The sequence below is a fragment of the Grus americana genome, chromosome 14 (genome assembly GCF_028858705.1).
Source record: "Grus americana isolate bGruAme1 chromosome 14, bGruAme1.mat, whole genome shotgun sequence".
In the NCBI taxonomy this organism is placed as follows: Eukaryota; Metazoa; Chordata; class Aves; order Gruiformes; family Gruidae; genus Grus; species Grus americana.
Window position 1 is genome coordinate 185,394 of NC_072865.1, and position 20,073 is coordinate 205,466.

The 20,073-nt window shown below is 47.0% G+C and overlaps 1 protein-coding gene and 1 long non-coding RNA gene across 5 annotated transcripts; both read right to left on the bottom strand.

The window, feature by feature from the left end:
- Positions 1–256: 256 nt before the first annotated feature.
- LOC129212612 (C-terminal-binding protein 2) lies at positions 257–12,194 on the bottom strand. 4 transcript variants are annotated; one of them, XM_054841438.1, is made up of 11 exons: positions 11,939–12,194; positions 11,677–11,756; positions 10,777–10,931; positions 10,540–10,684; positions 7,847–8,053; positions 7,014–7,228; positions 6,101–6,231; positions 5,793–5,920; positions 5,347–5,397; positions 5,109–5,229; positions 257–3,763 (listed from the first exon to the last, which is right to left on the bottom strand). In XM_054841438.1, the coding sequence occupies exons 2-11, from the start codon at positions 11,723–11,725 to the stop codon at positions 3,592–3,594; spliced, it is 1,374 nt and encodes a 457-aa protein (XP_054697413.1). In that variant the 5' UTR covers positions 11,726–11,756; positions 11,939–12,194; the 3' UTR covers positions 257–3,591. The 4 variants fall into 4 exon arrangements, with proteins under 4 accessions (XP_054697413.1, XP_054697415.1, XP_054697411.1 ...); XM_054841440.1 differs by lacking the exon at positions 5,347–5,397 and having other exon boundaries at positions 11,939–12,193; XM_054841436.1 differs by lacking the exon at positions 11,939–12,194 and having other exon boundaries at positions 11,677–11,929.
- Positions 12,195–15,626: 3,432 nt separating this feature from the next.
- On the bottom strand, positions 15,627–19,629 carry LOC129212615 (uncharacterized). The gene is made up of 3 exons (XR_008579229.1): positions 19,415–19,629; positions 19,187–19,291; positions 15,627–18,939 (listed from the first exon to the last, which is right to left on the bottom strand). It is a non-coding gene; the product is annotated as an uncharacterized LOC129212615 (long non-coding RNA).
- Between the last annotated feature and the right edge of the window lie 444 nt (positions 19,630–20,073).

Sequence of the window (20,073 nt, forward strand, 5' to 3'; positions counted from 1 at the left end):
AGCTGTCCCTTAACCTGTGAACATGGCTTCTTCCCCAGTCTGCCACCTTCACAGCCTTGATTGACAGTCAATACTCCAGAATCCAAAGAAAGTAATTTGCCAGAGTGGCTGATCCAGGGAGTGATTGTGTGGAAGATCCAACTTACCCAATCTGAGAAAAGTGGGACTGATGCAGACACTCACCTGTACAGGTTTTCAACCCTCCCCTTCAATATTGTATCTAAGGCCACCCCTTCCATAGACAGCAGCCATGTTCTTTGGAGAACTTTATTAAAATATATCCAAGAAGTAATCAAACATTTTCTAATGAGTCAGGAGAGAGCTGAAGTGAGGAAAACATCTGTACAGAGGACAGTGCTTTAAGTTTTTGTTTACATGCTTTATTTCAATGTTTCACAGTTTAGTCATCGTCTACAAAAATATATTTCTGAAACTCTGAGTCCTCTATAAAAAAAGCTGGTCAGCAGCAGTGACCCTGACAAACAGAATGTACCTTGGGACAGTGTGAGCACCTCCTGTAAGCAGATTAGTGCAGCTAGGGCACTCCTGCCTCACCCTGGGAGACTTCTGTTCTTTGGGATTAAAGCTCTGCACTAGTTCTGAAGGAAGGTGTTAAAAAAAAAAATAAATCCTTCCACTACTGTATACTGCACTAAGCTTGGGTGGGGGAGCTGCAAGTCAGTGTATCACACAGGGAAGAGTGCTAACAAAGAACTTGGCGCTCAGGGGATCGAGAAGACCACAGCGTACTTTAGTACTGGTAAAATTTTCTTTGAGCTATCTGTTCAGAACAGCCTTCATCTGGCAATAATACGTTCAGTCTATAAGCAGAGGTACAAATGGCATACAAGCAGAGTAATCCTATAAACACAAAGAGAGTCCTCCTTTGAGGTCATGATAAGGGTTCTGTTCATTTTTACCTCAACATTTTCTGCTGTGGCTTTAATCAAGGGAAAAAATGCCTTCATATCCAATCACAAGCCTACATAGTGTTGGATAGAACAGAACCACTATCAATGCTGTAAGCTTCAACTCCTTTGTACCCATAACTGGAAATATTTCTTAATGACATCAATTATTTAATTCCTACGCTTACTAGTCACCAGTATATCTAGGCACTAAAAATAAGAATTGAGAAATTCAAGTGTCCCCCAAATGAGATCTTTCCACTCTTCCTCTGCTCAGTTGACTGGTCTATAGAGATACTTGCAGTTAAGAAGAAAGAAAAAAATTGCTGCCTCTTTTAAAAAAATAAATCTATCTTGCATTGTGTTCTAGAAGAGACAAGGTCAATGTACTTTGATCCTCTGTATTCACAAAGCTCATAACTAGAAGCCCCTTACCACAAAATAATCTCAGACCTGAACCTCTAAGCAGGGCAGGAATTTTCAGCAGCAAAAGAAAGAGTAGTTTTGATAGATTCCCTAACATGGTAATAGACAGAAGATGAGCTCTCAGCCTCTGAAAACTTTTCCCAATCTGCCTGTCAGAACAGCAGCTTTCCGAGCTAGTAGCTTGTAAAATTTAGATTTCCTAGAGATTAGAGAATTCAGGAAAGTGCTGCTGGCTATTTTAGGTACAGCTGCAACCAAAGTGCTTCTGAGCTCTAGGTTTTTGTTCAGAAAAAGTTCTCCTGCAACTTGTGCCTACCACCAGTCCCAGTCCGATCTGCTAAACCTGAGCAGCCAAGGAGGTATATGAATTAAGTAGAATCAGCATTATCCATGAAAACACAGAAGCCAAAAACCTTCACCGAGACAACTTATCAAAAAAGACACTCAGCACTAGAGAACTAGTATCTCACTAATGCTAAACAGTTAAAGTGTAAAATCAGTAAGAAAACACCTGAAGTTTACTTCTTGCCTATTTTCCTTTCTTGAATTGCTGAGGAGTGTGGGGGGTGGACAAGAAAGGAGTGAATCACTTCACTGTATCAGTAGTAAGCCATTACATGAAGGCAGTATTGCAGAAAGCTTTAAAACCAGGAAAAAAAATCTGAAAACTTAGTGACTCCGAAAGCTTTCCTCAGCTTCCCAAACTGTAAATAGCCTGAACAGAGGATTTTGTCAACACCTCAATGTGTATTTCCAGTCTGTGCCCAGCTGTTCAGCTTACAGTCAGACACACAACAGAGGGAAGAATCAAGAGAGGCAGACAAACCCACGCATAGGGTATGCCTCCCATATAGCACCGACTTTAATATACCCACACGACATGAACAAATCCATGAGGAATTGTTACATCTTGTGCACGGAAAGGTTGTAACTAAAGCGTAACAAGATGAAATTAAAGGAATATTTGGAATTAAGGAAAATCTCCTGTGGAACCTGTTTTGCTGAAGACTCCATACCCCTTTAAAGAAGTGATTCATATTCAATCATTTGGGAAATGGGAAGAGACTTGAAAGCAGCAATCCTGCCTTGGCTTCAGGTGACAAGCTAAGAGTGTTCTTTCTCCTTTAATATCACAAAGCTTAATCATGTAAAAAAACCCCACTGCCTTGCCCTGCCCACTGTTGGAGATGCGGTATATGCTAGCAGAGCAAAAGTAGACTACTTTGGTCAACTGCTGAAAGCTGCCTTCTCCGTCAGCCCAGAGACAAGTGTCACTAGCACTGGTATGTTACTTCCAGTTGATGCAGTTATGCAAAAAAAAAAAAAAAAAAATCTGTAGCACAAAGCTTACAATTCTAACGTGTGGCTAAACATCACCATTAGACTGCGAGGTACATGTGTGTGAGGAACCAGCAACTGCAGCTGCAAGTTATTGCTACTTGCTGTCTCACAGTGCAAGTTTTTCCCATTTCTGCATTCTCTTGCCTTCTCCGAGTTACACAGACTCTAGGGTGAACTATTCTTGAAGCCTCACAAACACAGTGGCCACCAGAACACATTTGATGACGTTTTAATCCCTTCCAAATTTTTTTACAAGGCCGGCTTTGAGACTGTTACTGTTAACTTCAGGCCTAGTACTGCATAGACAAAGCTTTGTATGGTCAAGAACTAGCAATGCCTGCACTATGTCTGTTCTCACAGGAAACCTTAATAACAAGCAAAATAATACACAGAGCTGAGCCTAGACTGCATTCTACCAAGGGCATAATAAAGACAATAGTCACAACTTCTCCAAATCACTAATATTTTTCTAATATTCCCAGTGGCTACACTTAGAGAGGTTCAGCCAAATTAAATTTAAGCTACAAGTCACAACTGAAAAGCGTGCACTGAAGTCTGGTGTTAGGAACACTGAGGGCCATCCCTGATCAGGCAGCTCCACTTCTGTTTTCAAGTGCACAAGGACAGTTCCCTGTCACAGACAACCGAAGCAGATATATGGGAAAAATCATTGGTTAAACCAAGTATTTCTGAGGGGAGGCAAGGTGTCTGCTGCCTTGCCCCAGAGAAGGAGAAAGATTCATTGAGAGATTAAAACTAAAGGGTTACAAAATAAAGGCAAGAACTAAAGTTTGCCGGTAATGAAATGCATTCTCCCATCCTGTATGAACAGGACACAGTCTCTGTAGGGTGTTAAAGAAGGTCCTAGGAGGAGATACCCTCCTTTTTTCTGCTGCCAGAGGAGCGAAAGATGCTGCTATTGGTCAGCAGGAATCTCTCTGTCTGCATCCAGTTTGCTTGTCTCTCCTGGGGAAGGGGTACGCGGTGCAGAGTGAGAAACAGAAGGGATCCCATGAGCTACAATCCCTTCCACTACTGGCGGTTCTGGTAGCCCAGGGGTGGCTACTCCCACTACTCCTGGAGGAAACCTAAAACCAACAAAAACATAGAAATTACAAGCTTGTCCAACAGCATTATGCAAGGAGACAGGAGCCATGCCCTCAGGCACCTGTTGAATACAAAACCGTCTTTCTAACAGAAATGCTCTAGAGATAGAACACAGGAAAAGTCTACAGAGCTGAAGAGTAGCAGTTATATCCCAATACCAAACGGTACCTGTTCTCAGAGAGAGTGAGTCTCGGGTCACACACTAAGCATTTGGGAAACAGGTACAAAGTTTATCTCCAGTGGGAAACAGTGTGAGGCACCGTATGAAGGTACCCTGAAGGGCTGGAAATTCCTTCCCCATCAGCAGGAGGAGTGCAAGCTGCCAGTTATGATGGAACAAGGGGTAATGGGTTTAAGCTAAGAGAGGGTAGATTTAGAGTAGATGTTAGAAAGAAATTCTTTACTGTGAGGGTGGTGAGGCACTGGAACAGGTTGCCCAGAGAGGCTGTGGAGGCCCCATCCCTGGCAGTGTTTAAGACCAGGCTGGATGGGGCTTTGGGCAACCTGGTCTAGTGGAGGGTGTCCCTGCCCATGGCAGGGGGGGCGGAACTAGATGATCTTTAAGGTCCCTTCCAACCCAAACCATTCTGTGATTCTACGATTATCCTTCACTGGGCTCTAAGATAGAAAAAGTAAGGAGCTGAACTAAAACAGCTACACGTAAGAGGAAAAATGGGAGAGCAATGCTCATGAATTGCTAATGAACCATTCTTCCATTACTTCCATTCTGCCTCCCTGTGCCTTCTCCATAAATATATTTGAAGCTCTGTAGATCTCTCAGAGAAGGGAAAGAATATATTTCCTACTTTGCAAATGGGAGAAAAACAGAAGGGAAGCAACCTACCCACAATCACTTGGAAGCCTGTAACAGACAAATAAACTGAAATACACCCTATTTAGACCATGGCCTAAATCCACTGGGCAGTGTCTCTTTAATAGCCCATATCTGGGCTACAGATAAGAACTGTGCTTTGTACAGCCCTAATGATATGCACAACTTCAAATGTTAAGATCCAACTTTTTTTCAGGCAACCAGCAGGCTTTCTTATATTAAGGTGTCTCTTGGGCAGATCTTGCAAGGATTTGGAAAAACTAACCAGTATGCAGCTGGAACTAAATATGACCAAGTAAATGCTAAATCCTAGAGTACAGCTTCAGAAGTGCTGCTGTTAAGTTTCTGGAAAGAGCTCATATACAGAGTATATGGGAACAGAAACATACCTGCATGCAGGTACAGGCAGGTCTCAAACCCAAAGAAGGATGTTGACCTACTTCAGTAGGAAGATAGGCTTGGAAGCAGTAACTTGGACAACCTAGATATCTCACCTGTAAGCTGCAGCTCCGTTGAGTTCTGGGTGGACAGTTGCAGGATCAAGACTGGACCACTGAGCTGCTAACAGCAAGTACTCCTTATTAACACAGTTCCTCAAAGCATCAGGTATGTGACCTGCAAGAGTGCCAAGAATGACAAAAAAACCCCCAGGACACAAGTAGGAGGGGCTCGTTCCCTGAAGCATTTACAAGGGAAAGTAGAAAGGAAATGCGCAACACCTTTTCCATCTACCTCCACAGGATAACACTGGGCAGGGGAGACTCTCCTCTGAACAACTGGTCTCTGGAGAAGACAAGAAACTGATCATTCCTTTCCACTTCTGTGATCACGTGGAAATTATTGGCCACAAACTGCAATTGCAATGCCTCAGCCTTCCCCAAGAGACAATACGTACTACTCCAGAAAAAAAGGTGTACGGTATAACTGTCAAAGGAATTATTGCAAAGGATTTGGAAGATGTGCTAGGTACAAGGCCTTCCCAGGGAGGGAAAGTGCCCCTCCAGCATTAGTTACAAGATTCTCAGAAGGCAAAGAGACAATTACCAACTTATGCTCCAGTTCCAGAAACCAGCTACTGAGTCTTAAGTTTTCAGAATAATCGGCATAATTGTTGCAGTGAACTAACAAAAGAATACTAATTCAGCAGCAGCTGCAGAGCATGCAGTCTTCCTCATTACCTGTAATAGCTCTGCGGATCTCTTTAGCTGCATCTTCTCTGGATTCAATGGAAGCCTGCTCACTGTACCAGGCAGTGTGAGGGGTGCAGATCACATTGGGTGCATCTTTTAAGGGCCCCTGAGCAAAGCTGTGGGGGGGAAGAAAAAAAAAGAAAAAAAAAAGAAAAAAAAGTGGTTTCTCTCCAGAAGTGATAACCTCATCTGTCCTCTCGAGTATCACTGTAACTCAAATAACAAAAATAAAACAAAAGAATCATCCAGCATAGGTGACTCACAAGATAGCAGCAGGCATGCAGGCACAACATTACCTGAAAGGCTCAGACTCATGCACATCCAATGCCGTTCCTCTGATTCTCCCCTCTTTCAAGGCTTGTGCTAAGGCTTTCTCATCTACCAGCCCTCCCCGGGCTGTGTTCACTAAGAAGCAGCCCTGGCGCATCTGGAAGAAGAAAAATATTAAGTGGGTTGAGAATGAGACTTTTCATGGAAGCTAAGTGAATCTTGGGAAGTCTACTGGAAATGAGCAGGAGCCTGCAGTGATTAGATGAGGCCTGGACGAACTAGGAGTGCTCTCACTGCAAAGCTAACCACAGGGGAAATGCCTGCAAGCAATGCTTGAGAAATTGCTTTAAAAATGAACAAACAAAACCACAAGACAACAAGGGCAAAAGTGGAACTCTCAAGTTCTGCACTCCATATTCATCCTACTACATTAAAAAAGAAAGAGGACATGAATCAAGTATCCAGCTACACAAAACTGGACTACAACGTCCAGCTGTCTCTCATGAAAGCACTGAACAGTATTCATAGACTAGCAGAGTAGAGCCCGAGACTGACTTTGCAGTGGGCTTGGGCAGAGAGGCTTTGGCAGAGCTGTGTAAACAAACTTACACAGCCCCAGCCACACCACATCTGGCATTAACCAGCAGAGTCAATTATGTATTTTAAAGGTAATTTGAAGTTATTGAATCATTTAAAACATTCTTTATAAATGAAATTACTTGGCAAAAAAGAGCCAATCCTACTCTTCTCTTAACATGAAATTCTATACAGCACAAAGCACAGGCACCCGGATCCACACGCTACCAGCCTCCAAAGGCAGCAGGAGGCACACGACAGAGGCAGCAGGATTCACACGCTCTCAGCCTCTGTGAAAGCAGCAGTTTCTGTTTGCATTCATTTCCACAGTGCTCTGTGGGGGAAATCAAGCTCCTGCTGCACCTGTTTAATAGTGAAGTCATTGATGAGGTGATGGTTATGTTCATTCAGGCTGCAGTGCAATGTGATGCAATCGCTGTGCATTAGTAGATCCTGCAGGGTTCCTACTCGTTGTAAACCCAAGGATCGCTCCACTCCATCCGGCAGATAGGGATCATAGAAAATCACGTTGAAGCCAAAGGACTTGGCTCGCAGAGCCACTGCCTGTCCAACTCGGCCTTCACAAAAGAAAACCCACAATCATCAAGGAAAGGTAAAACAAATTTTTAAAGACAAGATACTGGGATAGACTGGGAGCCTACACTGGAGTTTACTGCCAGGGCCCAAGGTACTGCAGCCCTGGAAACCCCTAGGATTGCCATAGGGATCCAGAGGAGGTTATTCAGTGCTGATCCCATGTGGCTAATTCTAGTCCTTCCCCATGCAATAGCCAGAGCTTAGCCTAGAAAGAGCTCTGTTTTTCAAACCAAATCTGGATCCTGAGTCAGAGGCAGTAATAATCTGATTACAAGAACTTGGAGAAGGAATTGGTAGCTTTCAGGTGGCTTTGTTACTGATACAGAGCCTAGCACACAGGGAAACAGTCACCGAGAAGAGCTGTCTGAATGTTCCAATTCTTCTAGCCATTTGAATACAAAAAAAATTCCCCAATCCCATGACATACACCCAACTCTTGAAGATATCCAGCATCACAGAATAGGGCACTAGCATTCCTTATGAGTCAGTGTGTTTCACAATGAACAGCTGTAAAATTATCACTTTTTTCAGTCTGTGACTCTTAGGTTCCCAAAAACTTTCACAGTTCACTTTTCAATTTAACAATTCCCATCACTTACCCAGTCCAATGATGCCCAAAGTCTCCCCACGGATACGCACAGCGCCTCCAGCCACCTCTCGAATCTGTTCTACACTCGAGGCTCGATTCCCTTCCCGCATAGCCTGATGTAGCCAAGTAACACGGCGATAGAGGTTCAAGATGTGGCAGAGGGTGGAGTCAGCAGTCTCCTCTACTGAGGAGGAAGGGATGTTGCAAACTGCAATGCCTACAAAGCCACAGAGGTCATATAAGATTTTTAGCATCACAACGCTAAACAAACATAGAGCTCTTAAAGCATAAGTGCTGAAAGATAATTCAGTGCTCCAGAACTACTGCCAGGAAACACAGGACTCATTTCAGAGGCTCATTCTAGAGCAATATAGATGCGACCAGCCAGCTGCAACCAGCCTGCTTTTTAACCCCAAGGAAATACCATTCCTTCCTTGCAAATATCCCTTTGATTGACACACGGCGGGGCAGGAGAGAAAGGCTGAAATGAGAAAACTGGGTCATTCAAGTGATGCAAGAAACTGACTGTTTTAGATGATCTGCATCCAAAAAAATGCACTTGCTCCAGAGATACTCCTGACAGATTAACTGGCAGACTGTAGAAGAATTAAGACAGATGGTCGAGCTCTTTCACGCCTCACAGTCCAGATGCTCACTGCAAGCATCAGCTTCCCCAAGAGCAACAATAAGTAACTAACTCGTTAAAGGCAAAGAAAAGCCACAGGAGCCTCTCTAAATCCATTTGAAGTTACACTTAAAAATAACATCACATAAACGCTCCCACTCTAGAATAACATACAATCACAAGGGACCATAAAACCAATGGCTAGAATTATCAGGTAAATTACTAATGCAAACAGAGTTTAAACCCTGGAAGCACAAATTACTGTCAGGAATGGCAAAGATGAACACTGTAGCAAAATCTGGTCATTCCTGAGCAGCCTATTTTAAAAAAAAAAAAAAAAAAGGAGGGGGGGAAGAGGGGAAGGGAAGCAGGGGCTGGCAACATACCGCTTCACTGCTGCTATCCTTCATTCAGCAAACCAGCCAAGAAATAAAAATAACTAGATGAAAAAATGGTCTCTTCCCAAACGTAACCCCAGCCACTTGCCAAACCAAGGAAACTCTTCCTCCTCAAAAGTCCACTTCCTACCTAAAAACTAGGAATAAAATCTAGGCAATGGTTGAAGGCACATAAAATTCAGCAATGTATCACTCTTGTAAGCCTATTACAGAGGAGACATTCAACTAAACTCAGACCATGGTCTCCCAGGAGAGCAATGGCCACACACAATCCCAGATAGCTGACTCCTTTTCTCTATCAAATCCTCTGCAATTGTGCCATAATGCCACAGGCGACTCGGAGGACATGAGATGAGGAGATAGGGAAACCTAACTTCTTCTCATCTCACTGGTTACCATCTTGTTCAACTTCAGACAAGCTACATGCATTCATCTTTTATGCAGGTAGACTCAAATTTGTGATTACATGCAATATTATGCCTAAATGTAAGAAAATGCAAACACACACAACAGCCCTTTGGTTTGATTTGAAGATTCAGAACATGTAAGGAACAGTATCTTACCTCAGAATGAATTAAAGGGCCTGGCTAAGCATGAAAATAATCAATAATTGTCCATGAAAAATCAAATCTGGCCATGCATAAGGGTCATCATACTATCGCTCCAAAGCAAAAGTGGCAAGCAGCAGTCTCACATTGAAAGAACTTTGACCGATTTCTCCTTGGGTTAATGAGTGTGGAGTGAGGGGAAAGGGAAAGCTTTCAATCTGAATGAATCAAAGACATGGATGGTGACTTTAAGTAGAGAACCCTAAGAGCAAAGTAAGTTCCAAACTCAGCCCAAAAACATAATGGCCGGATGAGAGTCAAAGACCTTGCCGGGAACTCTTGAGACTACTCAGTTGAATCATTCAGATGAGAAGATTCTTTAGACCTAATTCAAGCACTAGACAAATATGCACTCTTCATTTATTTGCAATCCATCTGTTCTTACAGATCTGGAAAATGTAATGCCTATTTCAATTTTATATATAAATACTTGCATTTGATTTAAACTTAATCCAATCTGCATTACATTAAGTAAGGTTTCAAATCACTGACACAAACCTAAAAAAGAAAGGGCAGGGTACTTAGATGATCCACCTCACCTAGGAGACTACAAGGTCCAAAAGTCTCCCTGTCATACGTTTAATAAATAGCAGCTTTTCGTCACCTGATCCAGAGACTCTTCACATGCCTAGGGCTCTAAAGGGATCAATAATAAAGTGTTGAATCAGAACCCACCTGCATATAAAAAAAATTAACAGGAAAACTCACTTATCAAGCATTTACAGTGAGTTTATCCTGCATCAGCATTTGCAGGCTGCTTTCAGACAGAGCTTGCTCACTTCTTTCCCCACACACAACCCAAAGCCACCTCACCAAAAGTTACCTAGACACCACATTCAGGTTTCTGAATCCCACATAGTCAGATTGCAGAGCAAGCTGAGAATCTCTCTTTCAAGCCACCTACCAGCTCCCATATTGGTCAGCTTCCTAAAGATGCCTGATACTAAGCAGCTCCGCATCTTTTTACATACAAGGTTTTAAATGCACTCAGGTACACAACAGAAAAACATGTGCAGTGTTCCACTTCACATTCAGTTCTCATCGCAACAGAGCCCTAATGGTGTCATCATACCTAATTCTGCAGCGGATTTGATGTCAACATTGTCATAGCCACTGCCAATACGCACAATGACCCTGAGGGCTTTGAATTTCTCCAGATCCTGACGAGAAAGGGTAATGGTGTGATACATCAGAGCTCCTACTGCCTCATTCAGCACCTACAACAAAAACCAGTCCAAATCAATCTCTGCGTTGGTTACACTAAGAGGCAGAGCTCTATATCCAAATGCTTGCACATTTTCTTGCCCACCTTTTCATGGATTTCCTGAGTTGACTGAGCATCACAAAATGCCACTGTAGCAACATCCTTCAAAATGGGCATCTCCACAGTGCAATCTCGTCCATCCAGGAGTGCAACCAGTGGCCGTGCTGGCATTGGGCCATTCACAATAGGAGGACGTATGCCTATTAAGAAAGTCAGCAGGAGCGATTAGATGAAAAACAAGAACTCTGGAACCCTCATTCGTTAGTCTAACAAGTCCTTAGTTCTGTCAGAGTTCTATAGTATTTAGAAAGGGATTGGTCAAAGCAACAGAAATAAATAGGAAACACACACAGGGAAATGAAGCTAGGGAAAAAACCCAAACCTCTCTGCCACCTCTATATAAAGAAAAGTAAAACATGTTTTATCAATAACAAGATAATAGAGGTGGTCTACTCAGAAGCGTGCCATCTTACTCTAGGCTCCTGAAACTAGTTATAAAGCCACTTCAGCCCTGCTCCCCATTAACTTCCCCCACATACACCTCAGCAGGCCAAGATACTAAGTCTATTTCTTCCTTAAGTGACCAGAAGAACCTGTACGTCCACAGGGCCTCCGACAGTCATTGGCAGACACCCCTTTCTAGAAGGGCGAGGCACCGACGCCCCCCAGCAGCGGGGCCGCAAGCAGCGTGCTGCAGAAGCGCCGGGTGGAAGCCCACCCGCAGGCAGCAGGACCCGGACAAGCCGCCGGCCGGTCTCTTCGCCGCCGGCCGGATGGGCACCTCAGCTCGACAGGGAGAGCAGCGGCCGGGCCAGGGTCTCCGCCGCACAAGGGCAACGCTGCCGCGGCCGGCGCTGGTCTCCGCCGCTCGGGCGCTGGGCCGCTGCTGGGCGTGTCCCCACGCGGCGGCACCACCGCTGGCGAGCAGGGCCCGCCCCGCCTCACCTTCGCAGATCCGGTCCAGCCGCTGCCGCTTCACTTTGTGCCGGTCCATGGGCCGGGCCAGGCCGCACCGCCCCTCAGCGCTGCGGAGGGACACGCCGTCACTCGCCGCCGGCTGCCGCCGCACGCGCAGACGCGCCCGCCACCGGCTCCCGGGAGGAAGCGGAAGGGCCGGGCCGCGACCCCGCGCCGAGCGGCCCAGCCGCCACAGAACCGCCGCAACTTGGGGCGCCGCTCGCTTCCGCTTCCGGCCCGCCCCACAAACCTTTGCGGCGCGGCAGCGAGCGAGGCCCAGCGGCCGTCACCGGCACGGCAGGGCGAGGCGGGGGCGAGCCGGATGCCGTCGCCGCTCTGGGGCCTCTCGGTCCTCCCGCGCGCCGCCAGGCCCTAGTTCTCCTTGGCCGCAGCCGGATCCGGGCCGTCTGGGTCCCGCGGGAGCGGCGTGCGCCTGCGGACTTGGAACCAGCGCCGGGGCGCGCCGGGCTCCGCGCCCGGCCGGGGATCCGCCCCCTTCCTGAGGGCCGCCGGGCAGCGAGAAGCGGGACGGAGCGCGGCAGCCGCCCCGCCCCCCCGCGCCGGGCGGGACCTGTGCTGCCCCCGCGGCACCGCCCGCCGGGAGTGGCTGCGCGGCCTTAGCTGGGCCCACAGTCAGGCCTGGCGAGGCCTACTCAGCCGCGCGGGGGGGGGGGGGGCGTCTGTGTAACGTGGCTTCAGCAATGACCAGAGCGGCAAGCGTAGGATTAGGTGGCACCTAGCCTGCTCTGTGTTGGGGGCATCTTTTTCTCCACATTTCTTCTGCTTTTGGAGGCAGGAGCCCAAGTCCTTCACCGGAGAAGGCAAAGCGCAGCTAGTCTACCCTGTGGCTTCTGCTCCTTTAGCCCTCTGCCACCCCCTCCTGTGGATCATTTCATATTGGGGCCTGGGACTTGTTCTTGTGTGAACGTGAGGTTGCTAGTATCTCAGCACTTCTGCCATGGAGGCATATGAACTCTTGGAAGGGCAAGAATGAAAAGCAGCAATGAGAAGCACCAGTACAGGCTGTAAAGATCCAAGATGTATCCAATTCTCAGACACTCAACAACAGGGAATTCCCAGCATAGGCCCAGGCTAAAGAAAGGGGGACGGCTCATTACTGCCTTGTGCAGGCAGGAAAAAACAAAAACACTGGAGGCCTAGCCAAATCTGAGAACACAGGCTTTTTGGGCCTGGCTCTGCTCTGCAGTACCTGTTGGAAAGGCGAACTAAAAAAAGTCTTCTCCAACATAAATGATTCCTCAGTAGATGTTTGAGATGCAAGTTTGCCACTTGAGAGCAGTGTCTTGGCTGCAAGGAGCTGACCAGGAAGGGTGGTTACAAAAGCCTGCATTGCCTGGAAGGTAGGTCCTGGGATATGGCTTCAGGTCTTCCCAGGAAGCTTGCTCTGCATGAGACAAAATGGGGAGCTATTCAAAACAGCTCAACTTCTGTCCTGCCACATTTGCAGCCTTATCTTCCACACTTGTCCCATGGTCCTGTGAGTGGGTCAGCACTACAATATCCTCTCCAGCATCTCTGTATCCCATCTAGTAATATCCTGCACTTACCTTGTTGCTGAATGCATCATGCTAACTGCCTTTCCTGGAGGAAGGTTTGACCCCAGGTGCATGCTGACAAACATCGCAGTTCAACTCCCTTAGCTAGTCACCACAATTGTTCATGCTTCATGTACAAATGAGCTGCACAGCATCACAAAGCAGACTAGTTTTCTAGCTCACCAGCTACCCACAGTCTCCCTACTGTTCCCCAGTGCCCACAGAGCTGGAGCTGGTTACTTCCAGACATGGGTCCCAGAATCCGTCTTGTTTGCACAGATTGTGCTAAATAGAGACAGTTTCCTTCTGACCAAGCAAGAAAGGATGCAATCGTTGTGAGATAGGTGGGGCAGCAAAGGACATTACATAAATGGAGCAAGCCTCAGGAAGTGGGACAAAGTAAGTGAGGACACAGACAGCACAAGCCTTCCTCACTCCAGCTTACATTCTGGATATCCAGAACTTACTGGCAGAGCATTAATATACACCAGTTAGAGTTTGGAGGTGAAAGAGGAGATGTGATCACCTCCTTCACTACCATTTTTTCCTCAAAAAAAAACCCTGAGCACAAAGAATTTTACTGAGTGTGTACACAAGTCTGAATGCACCAAACTGAAGTACAGCAGATGCCACAGTCACTGCAGAGCTCCCAGAATTCACAAGGCCTTGCTGCTGCACCATCAGTTCTTAAAGAAGCCTATTTTCACAAACACGCTGAAAAGCTGGTGATCTCAGTTGCCTACTAATATCATCAAACCCTCAGTTGAATAAATACACGCAAGCTGCATTTCTGGATATGGGTGACAGATGAGAGATAGGACATGCACGCCTGTGCTGTGGAACCACAGGAGCCACCTTGAGCTGTCACATAGCAAATAGTCCAGCTGCTAAGTTTGATGCCACAGAAAAGCCAAAATCATGCATGGTGGGACAAGGAGAGTTAAGACTAGACATATGGTGAAACACAATCTTGAGACAAAAGAAACAAGAGGAAAGTCTCACTCTTGTGCTTCCTAGAGCCAGACAAGGGTCTGAGCATTTCTCTTTACCCCATAAACTTACACACCCACTTTGCAAACTGACCTCTGGTCAAATCCATACCACTTTTGCATTGACCTCATCTCTGATAACTATTTAAACTAGTAAAAAAAAAAAAAAAAAAAGAAAAAAGGGAAAACCAAACAAATCAACAACAAAAAAAACACACCACAAAAAAGTTGGGGGGCAGAGGAGACTTGATGTGGATACAAGTAAAATCCAGCCAGACAAATTAACAGTTGCACATTGGAGGAACTGCCATCACAGGCCACATCTGGATGATCAGGGAAAGGTTATGGAGGGAAAAAGAGTCATCACATCTCAGGAAAGACCAAAACCCTTGCACCAACCCACACAGTGATGGCCACCTCTGGAAACCTTAAGCAGCGAAGCATGACACACCAATTGTCACCACAGCCCGCTACAGAAGAGCGGATTTCTGCTCCACTCGGTACTTGCTCAAGTCAGTCTTCTAACTAGACAGCAAGCCCCTAGCCTACAAGTAGTCTTCTGGTCAGTGAACCAACTCCTCTCCAACAAGCAAGCTCTTTCCCTCTCCTGTGATGTCCACGATGGAGCTGGGGAAGAAAATTAACATGAATGACCACCAGTATATCATATATATCCATCTGTCTCCTCTGCTCTGGGCTATTCTGGGTACTGCCACTCCAACTTCTGACTATAGAAACAGTATAACAAAATACAGCCCTTTTTATATCCTCTTCCCCCATCGTCCCCTAGTGCCCAGGGACCCACCTTTGCATGGCATGACTGCACCTTCCACAAATCCCAGATAGCATACCTTTCATCAGAAAAGCACAGCAAGCACAAGGAAGAATAAATTCAGAAAATGAGAAAATTTAAATCCACAGAATCAGCATGGTCAGCACTGAGTAAAGTGTGCCCCTGCTTTCTTTGCAGCTCTTACTGTTTACTGTGTTCCCTGGAAACTCCATGGAGTCTCTGGAAGAGTCTAATCAAGAGACACATCCCTTGCTGTGCCTGACCACAATGTAAGACAACATACATGTTTGCTGACTACAGCCAAGTTCAACACAAAATCCATCTTTGCCTCTCTAAAAGCCTCAAAATCATGAGTTACTTTTGCCATCCTTCCCAGCCAACATAGAGAACAATCTCAATCAACTACATGGATCCTGTACCACATCCTAGAATCTGTTAACTTTAGGATCAGTCCAGGTAAGGAGAAAAAAAAAAAGTTACTCACCCTGAGAATCCACTACATAAATTAGGACAAGCACAGGGGAAGTAACATCACCAAGCAAGTGCTGTACAGTTTATTGAATATCAAATCCAAGGTATTTATTATACAAACATTCCTGGTACCTGATCTGAAATCCATACAACTGATCTACTTTAACATGGCCCTTTTCTTCAACAGCTCCCAAATTCCATTCAGATACACCACTGTATGTTTTAACAAATCTATGTGCCTTTCTCCTGCTGTACGTTGGGATTTGGTGAGCAAAAGGACAGATGGTGATAATGGGAACTGTGAGCTGGTGACAAGGGCAGTTAAACAATAACAAGAATATCTGGCAAAGATACAGACAACAAAAGCATAGAGAGTGCTTAGAAAAATGCCGTATTTTCAGGCTCGCTGGGTCTGAAGACCTTTAAATATCTCAGGATATTTCATGAACTGGTTGAAATAATGACAGATTCATGAAGGGTGAATCAGATACCAGGAGTGTGAAAGAGGCCAAAACCTGCCTATGTGGAAAAAGACAAGAAGATAAGCTAAGGATTATGAACCAATGAATTTGCCTATAATTTAAAAAATAATAATAATCTGGTCCATGTAAGTTGTTTGTGGAAATCACTAAGACTACTACTCATCTCCAACACAGTTTGTCAAGAATTAATCTGTTTTCTCTTTCAAAGTAACAGCCGTTATCTATAAAGAAGAAGCAGAAAAGATCACCTATCTTGACTCTAGCGAGCCTTCTGAAACTGCTGTGGTATTGTGGTCAAGCTAGGGAATCATGAACTAGATTCAACTACTGTAAATGTCTTTGTAATTAATACTACTCAGTGGCTAGCTGCTGGAGAGCATTTTAGGGTAGTATCATTACATATCCTATCTTTTATGCCTCCCAAGGCATACACTGCTGAACATCATCCATAAGGATGAACTACAGTCAATGCTTAAAACATTAGCTATCCAGAGATGTTGGGAGGACACAAACTAGGGAGAATTCAAACAAGACCGTATGTTAAACAAACAAAAACAAAGTGCTGAGAATGAAAACTATTTTACAGGTGCCTTCAGAAACAGCATATTCATTAGAAAGACTTTCAATTGACCCAGTATGGTTGTTTTTACAAGAGTATCTCAAGCTGACAACAGGTGAACTTCTGGTCTTCCTTGGGAGAGCAGGATAGACCAGAGGACCTCTACCTGTTCCCTCTAGCTCTGTTTCTTTACAAGTACAGATCCTGACCCAAAGACCGTTAAGTCAGTGGGCAGAGATTTGCTACCTCCAGCAATCTCTGAAGGCTCTGTAGCAGATAAAAGATGACAGAAGAACCATTCTTTCCCCCGCTCCCGTTCTCCCAAATGTCAGTTTGTCAACAATGCAGAAAGCAAGCATAAGAATAGGTGTTGAGCTATCCAATCACCTTCTGGAGGTGCATGTGCACACTCACAATTCTACAGAAGGCATTGAAAATGAGGAAAGCTGTGGAACACCTCTGTACAAAAAGCAGTGAAATTAAGACAATTATTAACTTTGGAAAAAGACAGTGAGGCAGGGTAGACAGAGTTCTATAGACTCTTGAATTGTCTGGAAAGAGCGAACAAAGGCTGACTATGAGTACCAAATTGAACTGGCAGGTTCCAAACAAGTGTCAAGCACCTATTTCTGCACCACCACCACTACCCCCAGCTCCCCTTCAATTAGTTGAACAGTGGAACTCTTCGCTAGGAATGCGACAAGTTTACAATGATCAGAAAAGAAACAAAACCTCCATACCCACCCATCACATTGACAAAAGAAAAGCACACTCAGGACTACTAAACACTTCCAACTTGGGAAATCCTTTAGTGGCAGATCACTGGAAACCAGGATTGCTGCTGGAAAAATCTTCCAACCTGATTTCTTAGGCACCAGTTCTTGGTCACCGTCAGAATACTCTGACTTGCTCTGACTCGATGGAACAAAGAGCATTTCAGTATAATGTAACAATTACAACTGCTTACAGATTAAATTAAGGTAATGACTTGAAATCTTGTAATAACTCGGATCCAAACGTAAACCAGCATGTTTACGTTCTGGTTGTCAATGGCCATTTCGATCCTGATCTGGGACGCGGACGGGAAGCAGAAGGGAAAGCCGAAGCCGGGCTTAATCGAGGCTCAGAGGAGAGCTGTCGGCCGGCCCCAGCGCTGAGCCAGCCCCAACCCCTCCCGCCGCGGGGAAGGGAGGAGAAGGGGCGCGACCGGCGGCCGCTGGGCGGAGGAGCGGCCGGGACCGAACCGGTGAGCGCGCGGCCGTTGCAGACGGCGGGGCGGTCCCGCGGGCACTCACCGGGCGGCCGCTCCTGCGGCGCTGCCGCTGCCCCGTGAGCAGCGCGCCCGCGTTCCCCGCGCTGCGGCGGCGCTCGGCACCGAGACGTGCCGGGAGCGCTTCGGACCGGGCGGCGCGGCCAGGCAACGCGGTCGTCCCGGGGGAGGCACGGCGACGCGGGACCCGGAGGCGCTGGCTGGAGCTGCGGGGCCAGAGCAAAGAGCAGCTCCGTGGGGTGCCGAGCCCATCAGCCGCCCAGCCGCCTCAGCACCGCTAGCAGGGCTCGGACATACCGGCCCCTCCTCGCAGGGTTTCTTGAGGTTGCAGGTCACTGGAGCACGCTGCTGCGGATCCCAAGGGAGCAGCCAGCCATCTCATTCACCAGTCCAGACAAGAAACAGCAGAGTTCCTTGATGCCATTGCGAGCAGGGCTGTTTCTCTGACACGGGGTGAAGTGGTCAGGTACACCTAGCAGGTGTTCTGCTGTGGCACAGAGGGAAGGGACATCAGGATAACAGATGCCTATAGCCTCGATCTGTGTCCCAGAGCATTTCAGACTCCAGTCACCACAGCACTGATGGGACAGAGATAGGTGACTGTGCAAGCACAGGAGACTGCATTTTATTCTTCTCCAGTCCTCAGAAAGCAGCTACCAGGATGGCAGAATTGATGCTGAACACTGCAGAGAGGGAAGCAGTGTTCAGAAGAGCTGGCAGGCATCAGGGCAATGTCTTAATCTCTCCTCTGAAGAGACCTCAGGTGCCACAGAGCACAAAGTCTCACAAGATGCCTGCTATGCACAATAAGTTCGGTCAATGTGTTTGGGCTGCCTGAGAACAGAAATGTGACAGCCAGTGTCAAGTGAGAGCCCAGAGGAGGATACTCAGGTTTGAGAGGTCCAAGATTAGCATGACTACACTTCCTCCATTCTCCCTTCCCTCAAAGGGCATCTCAGATACGACTGAATAGACACCTAGGACAATGGACAAAAGTGTCTTCCAGAAGTCCTTGCCCATCCTGAGTAGGATACCTGTTAGAAGGGTCCCAGGCACACAGAGCTCATCTCCACATCCCAAGAGCAGCAGCTATATTTCTTGTACTTGTTTGGAATAGGAGGATGAATCTGGCTGCCAAGAACAAAGCACAGAATTCATAAGTGAGTAGAAACCTCTTAAATCCCCCTCATCTAGCAGCAAGTCTTCCTCCTCTCCCCCTTCCAGGGGGACATGAAAGGGCAGTGAAGGTGCTTTTAGCTCATTTGAAGGAAAAAGGGACACTTCAAGTGATATTTCAGGTACTTCTCCCCAGTAACATCTGCAACCAGCCAGAATCAGAAGGGTTGTAGGAAAGCAAATAGACCCAGAACTGCCTCACCTGAGGACTTGCTGAAGGAAGAGCTGGTAGCCCACAGTGTTCTTTCCATAGGCAATCTGCTTCTGCCTCCTACACAGGATGGCCTCATCCCTCTCAACATCTGATCTGGGAAGGGAGTAGCCAGCACTAAGACACAGCACGAGAGATGCTGCAGGCACAGCCTCTAAGCACCAACCTGAACACTGAGCAGGCTCCTCTTGGGATGCCTGTTCTCACATCAACACTTACCACATTCACACCAGAGGCAGAGGGCTCCAACAACAAGACCTGTCCCAAGTAAGAGGGAATCTGTTCAGCTGAAAGGCTCTGCAAATTAAGTGATTCATTACCAAAAGCGCTGGAGGAATTGCAGGTATCCCATGGTGAGAACCATGGCTGCTTCCTCTCTCGGCCATCAGGGACCCTCCGGCGCCTAAAGCAGCGGGAAGGGAGGCCCGGCACAGCCGAGACACTGGCGCTCACACGACCAGGCCCCAACAGACCCGACGCCTCGTCTGCGGCCGGTCACGCTTTACACACCGCAAACCACGCCCTCCTACACCGAGGAGGGTGATTGGCTCGCTAAGTACGCCGAGCCTTCTGGTAAGCGCAGCGCCCCGCCTGCGAGTTACGTGGTCGAGACCCAATCGGAACGCTCCTCTCCGGCCGTGCCCCTCGGCCAGCCCGACCGCCCTCTGGCGGCGGTGGCCGCGATTGGGCGGCGCCGGGCGGCGCGTTGGAGGCTGCAGCTGGTGACGTTCGAGCGCGGCGGCGGAGGTGGAGGCATGGCACGGCGTAGCACGGCACGGAACGGCTCGGCTCGGCACGGCACGGCTCGGCACGGCACGGCTCGGCTCGGCACGGCTCGGCACGGCACGGCACGGCGTAGCACGGCACGGCTCGGCTCG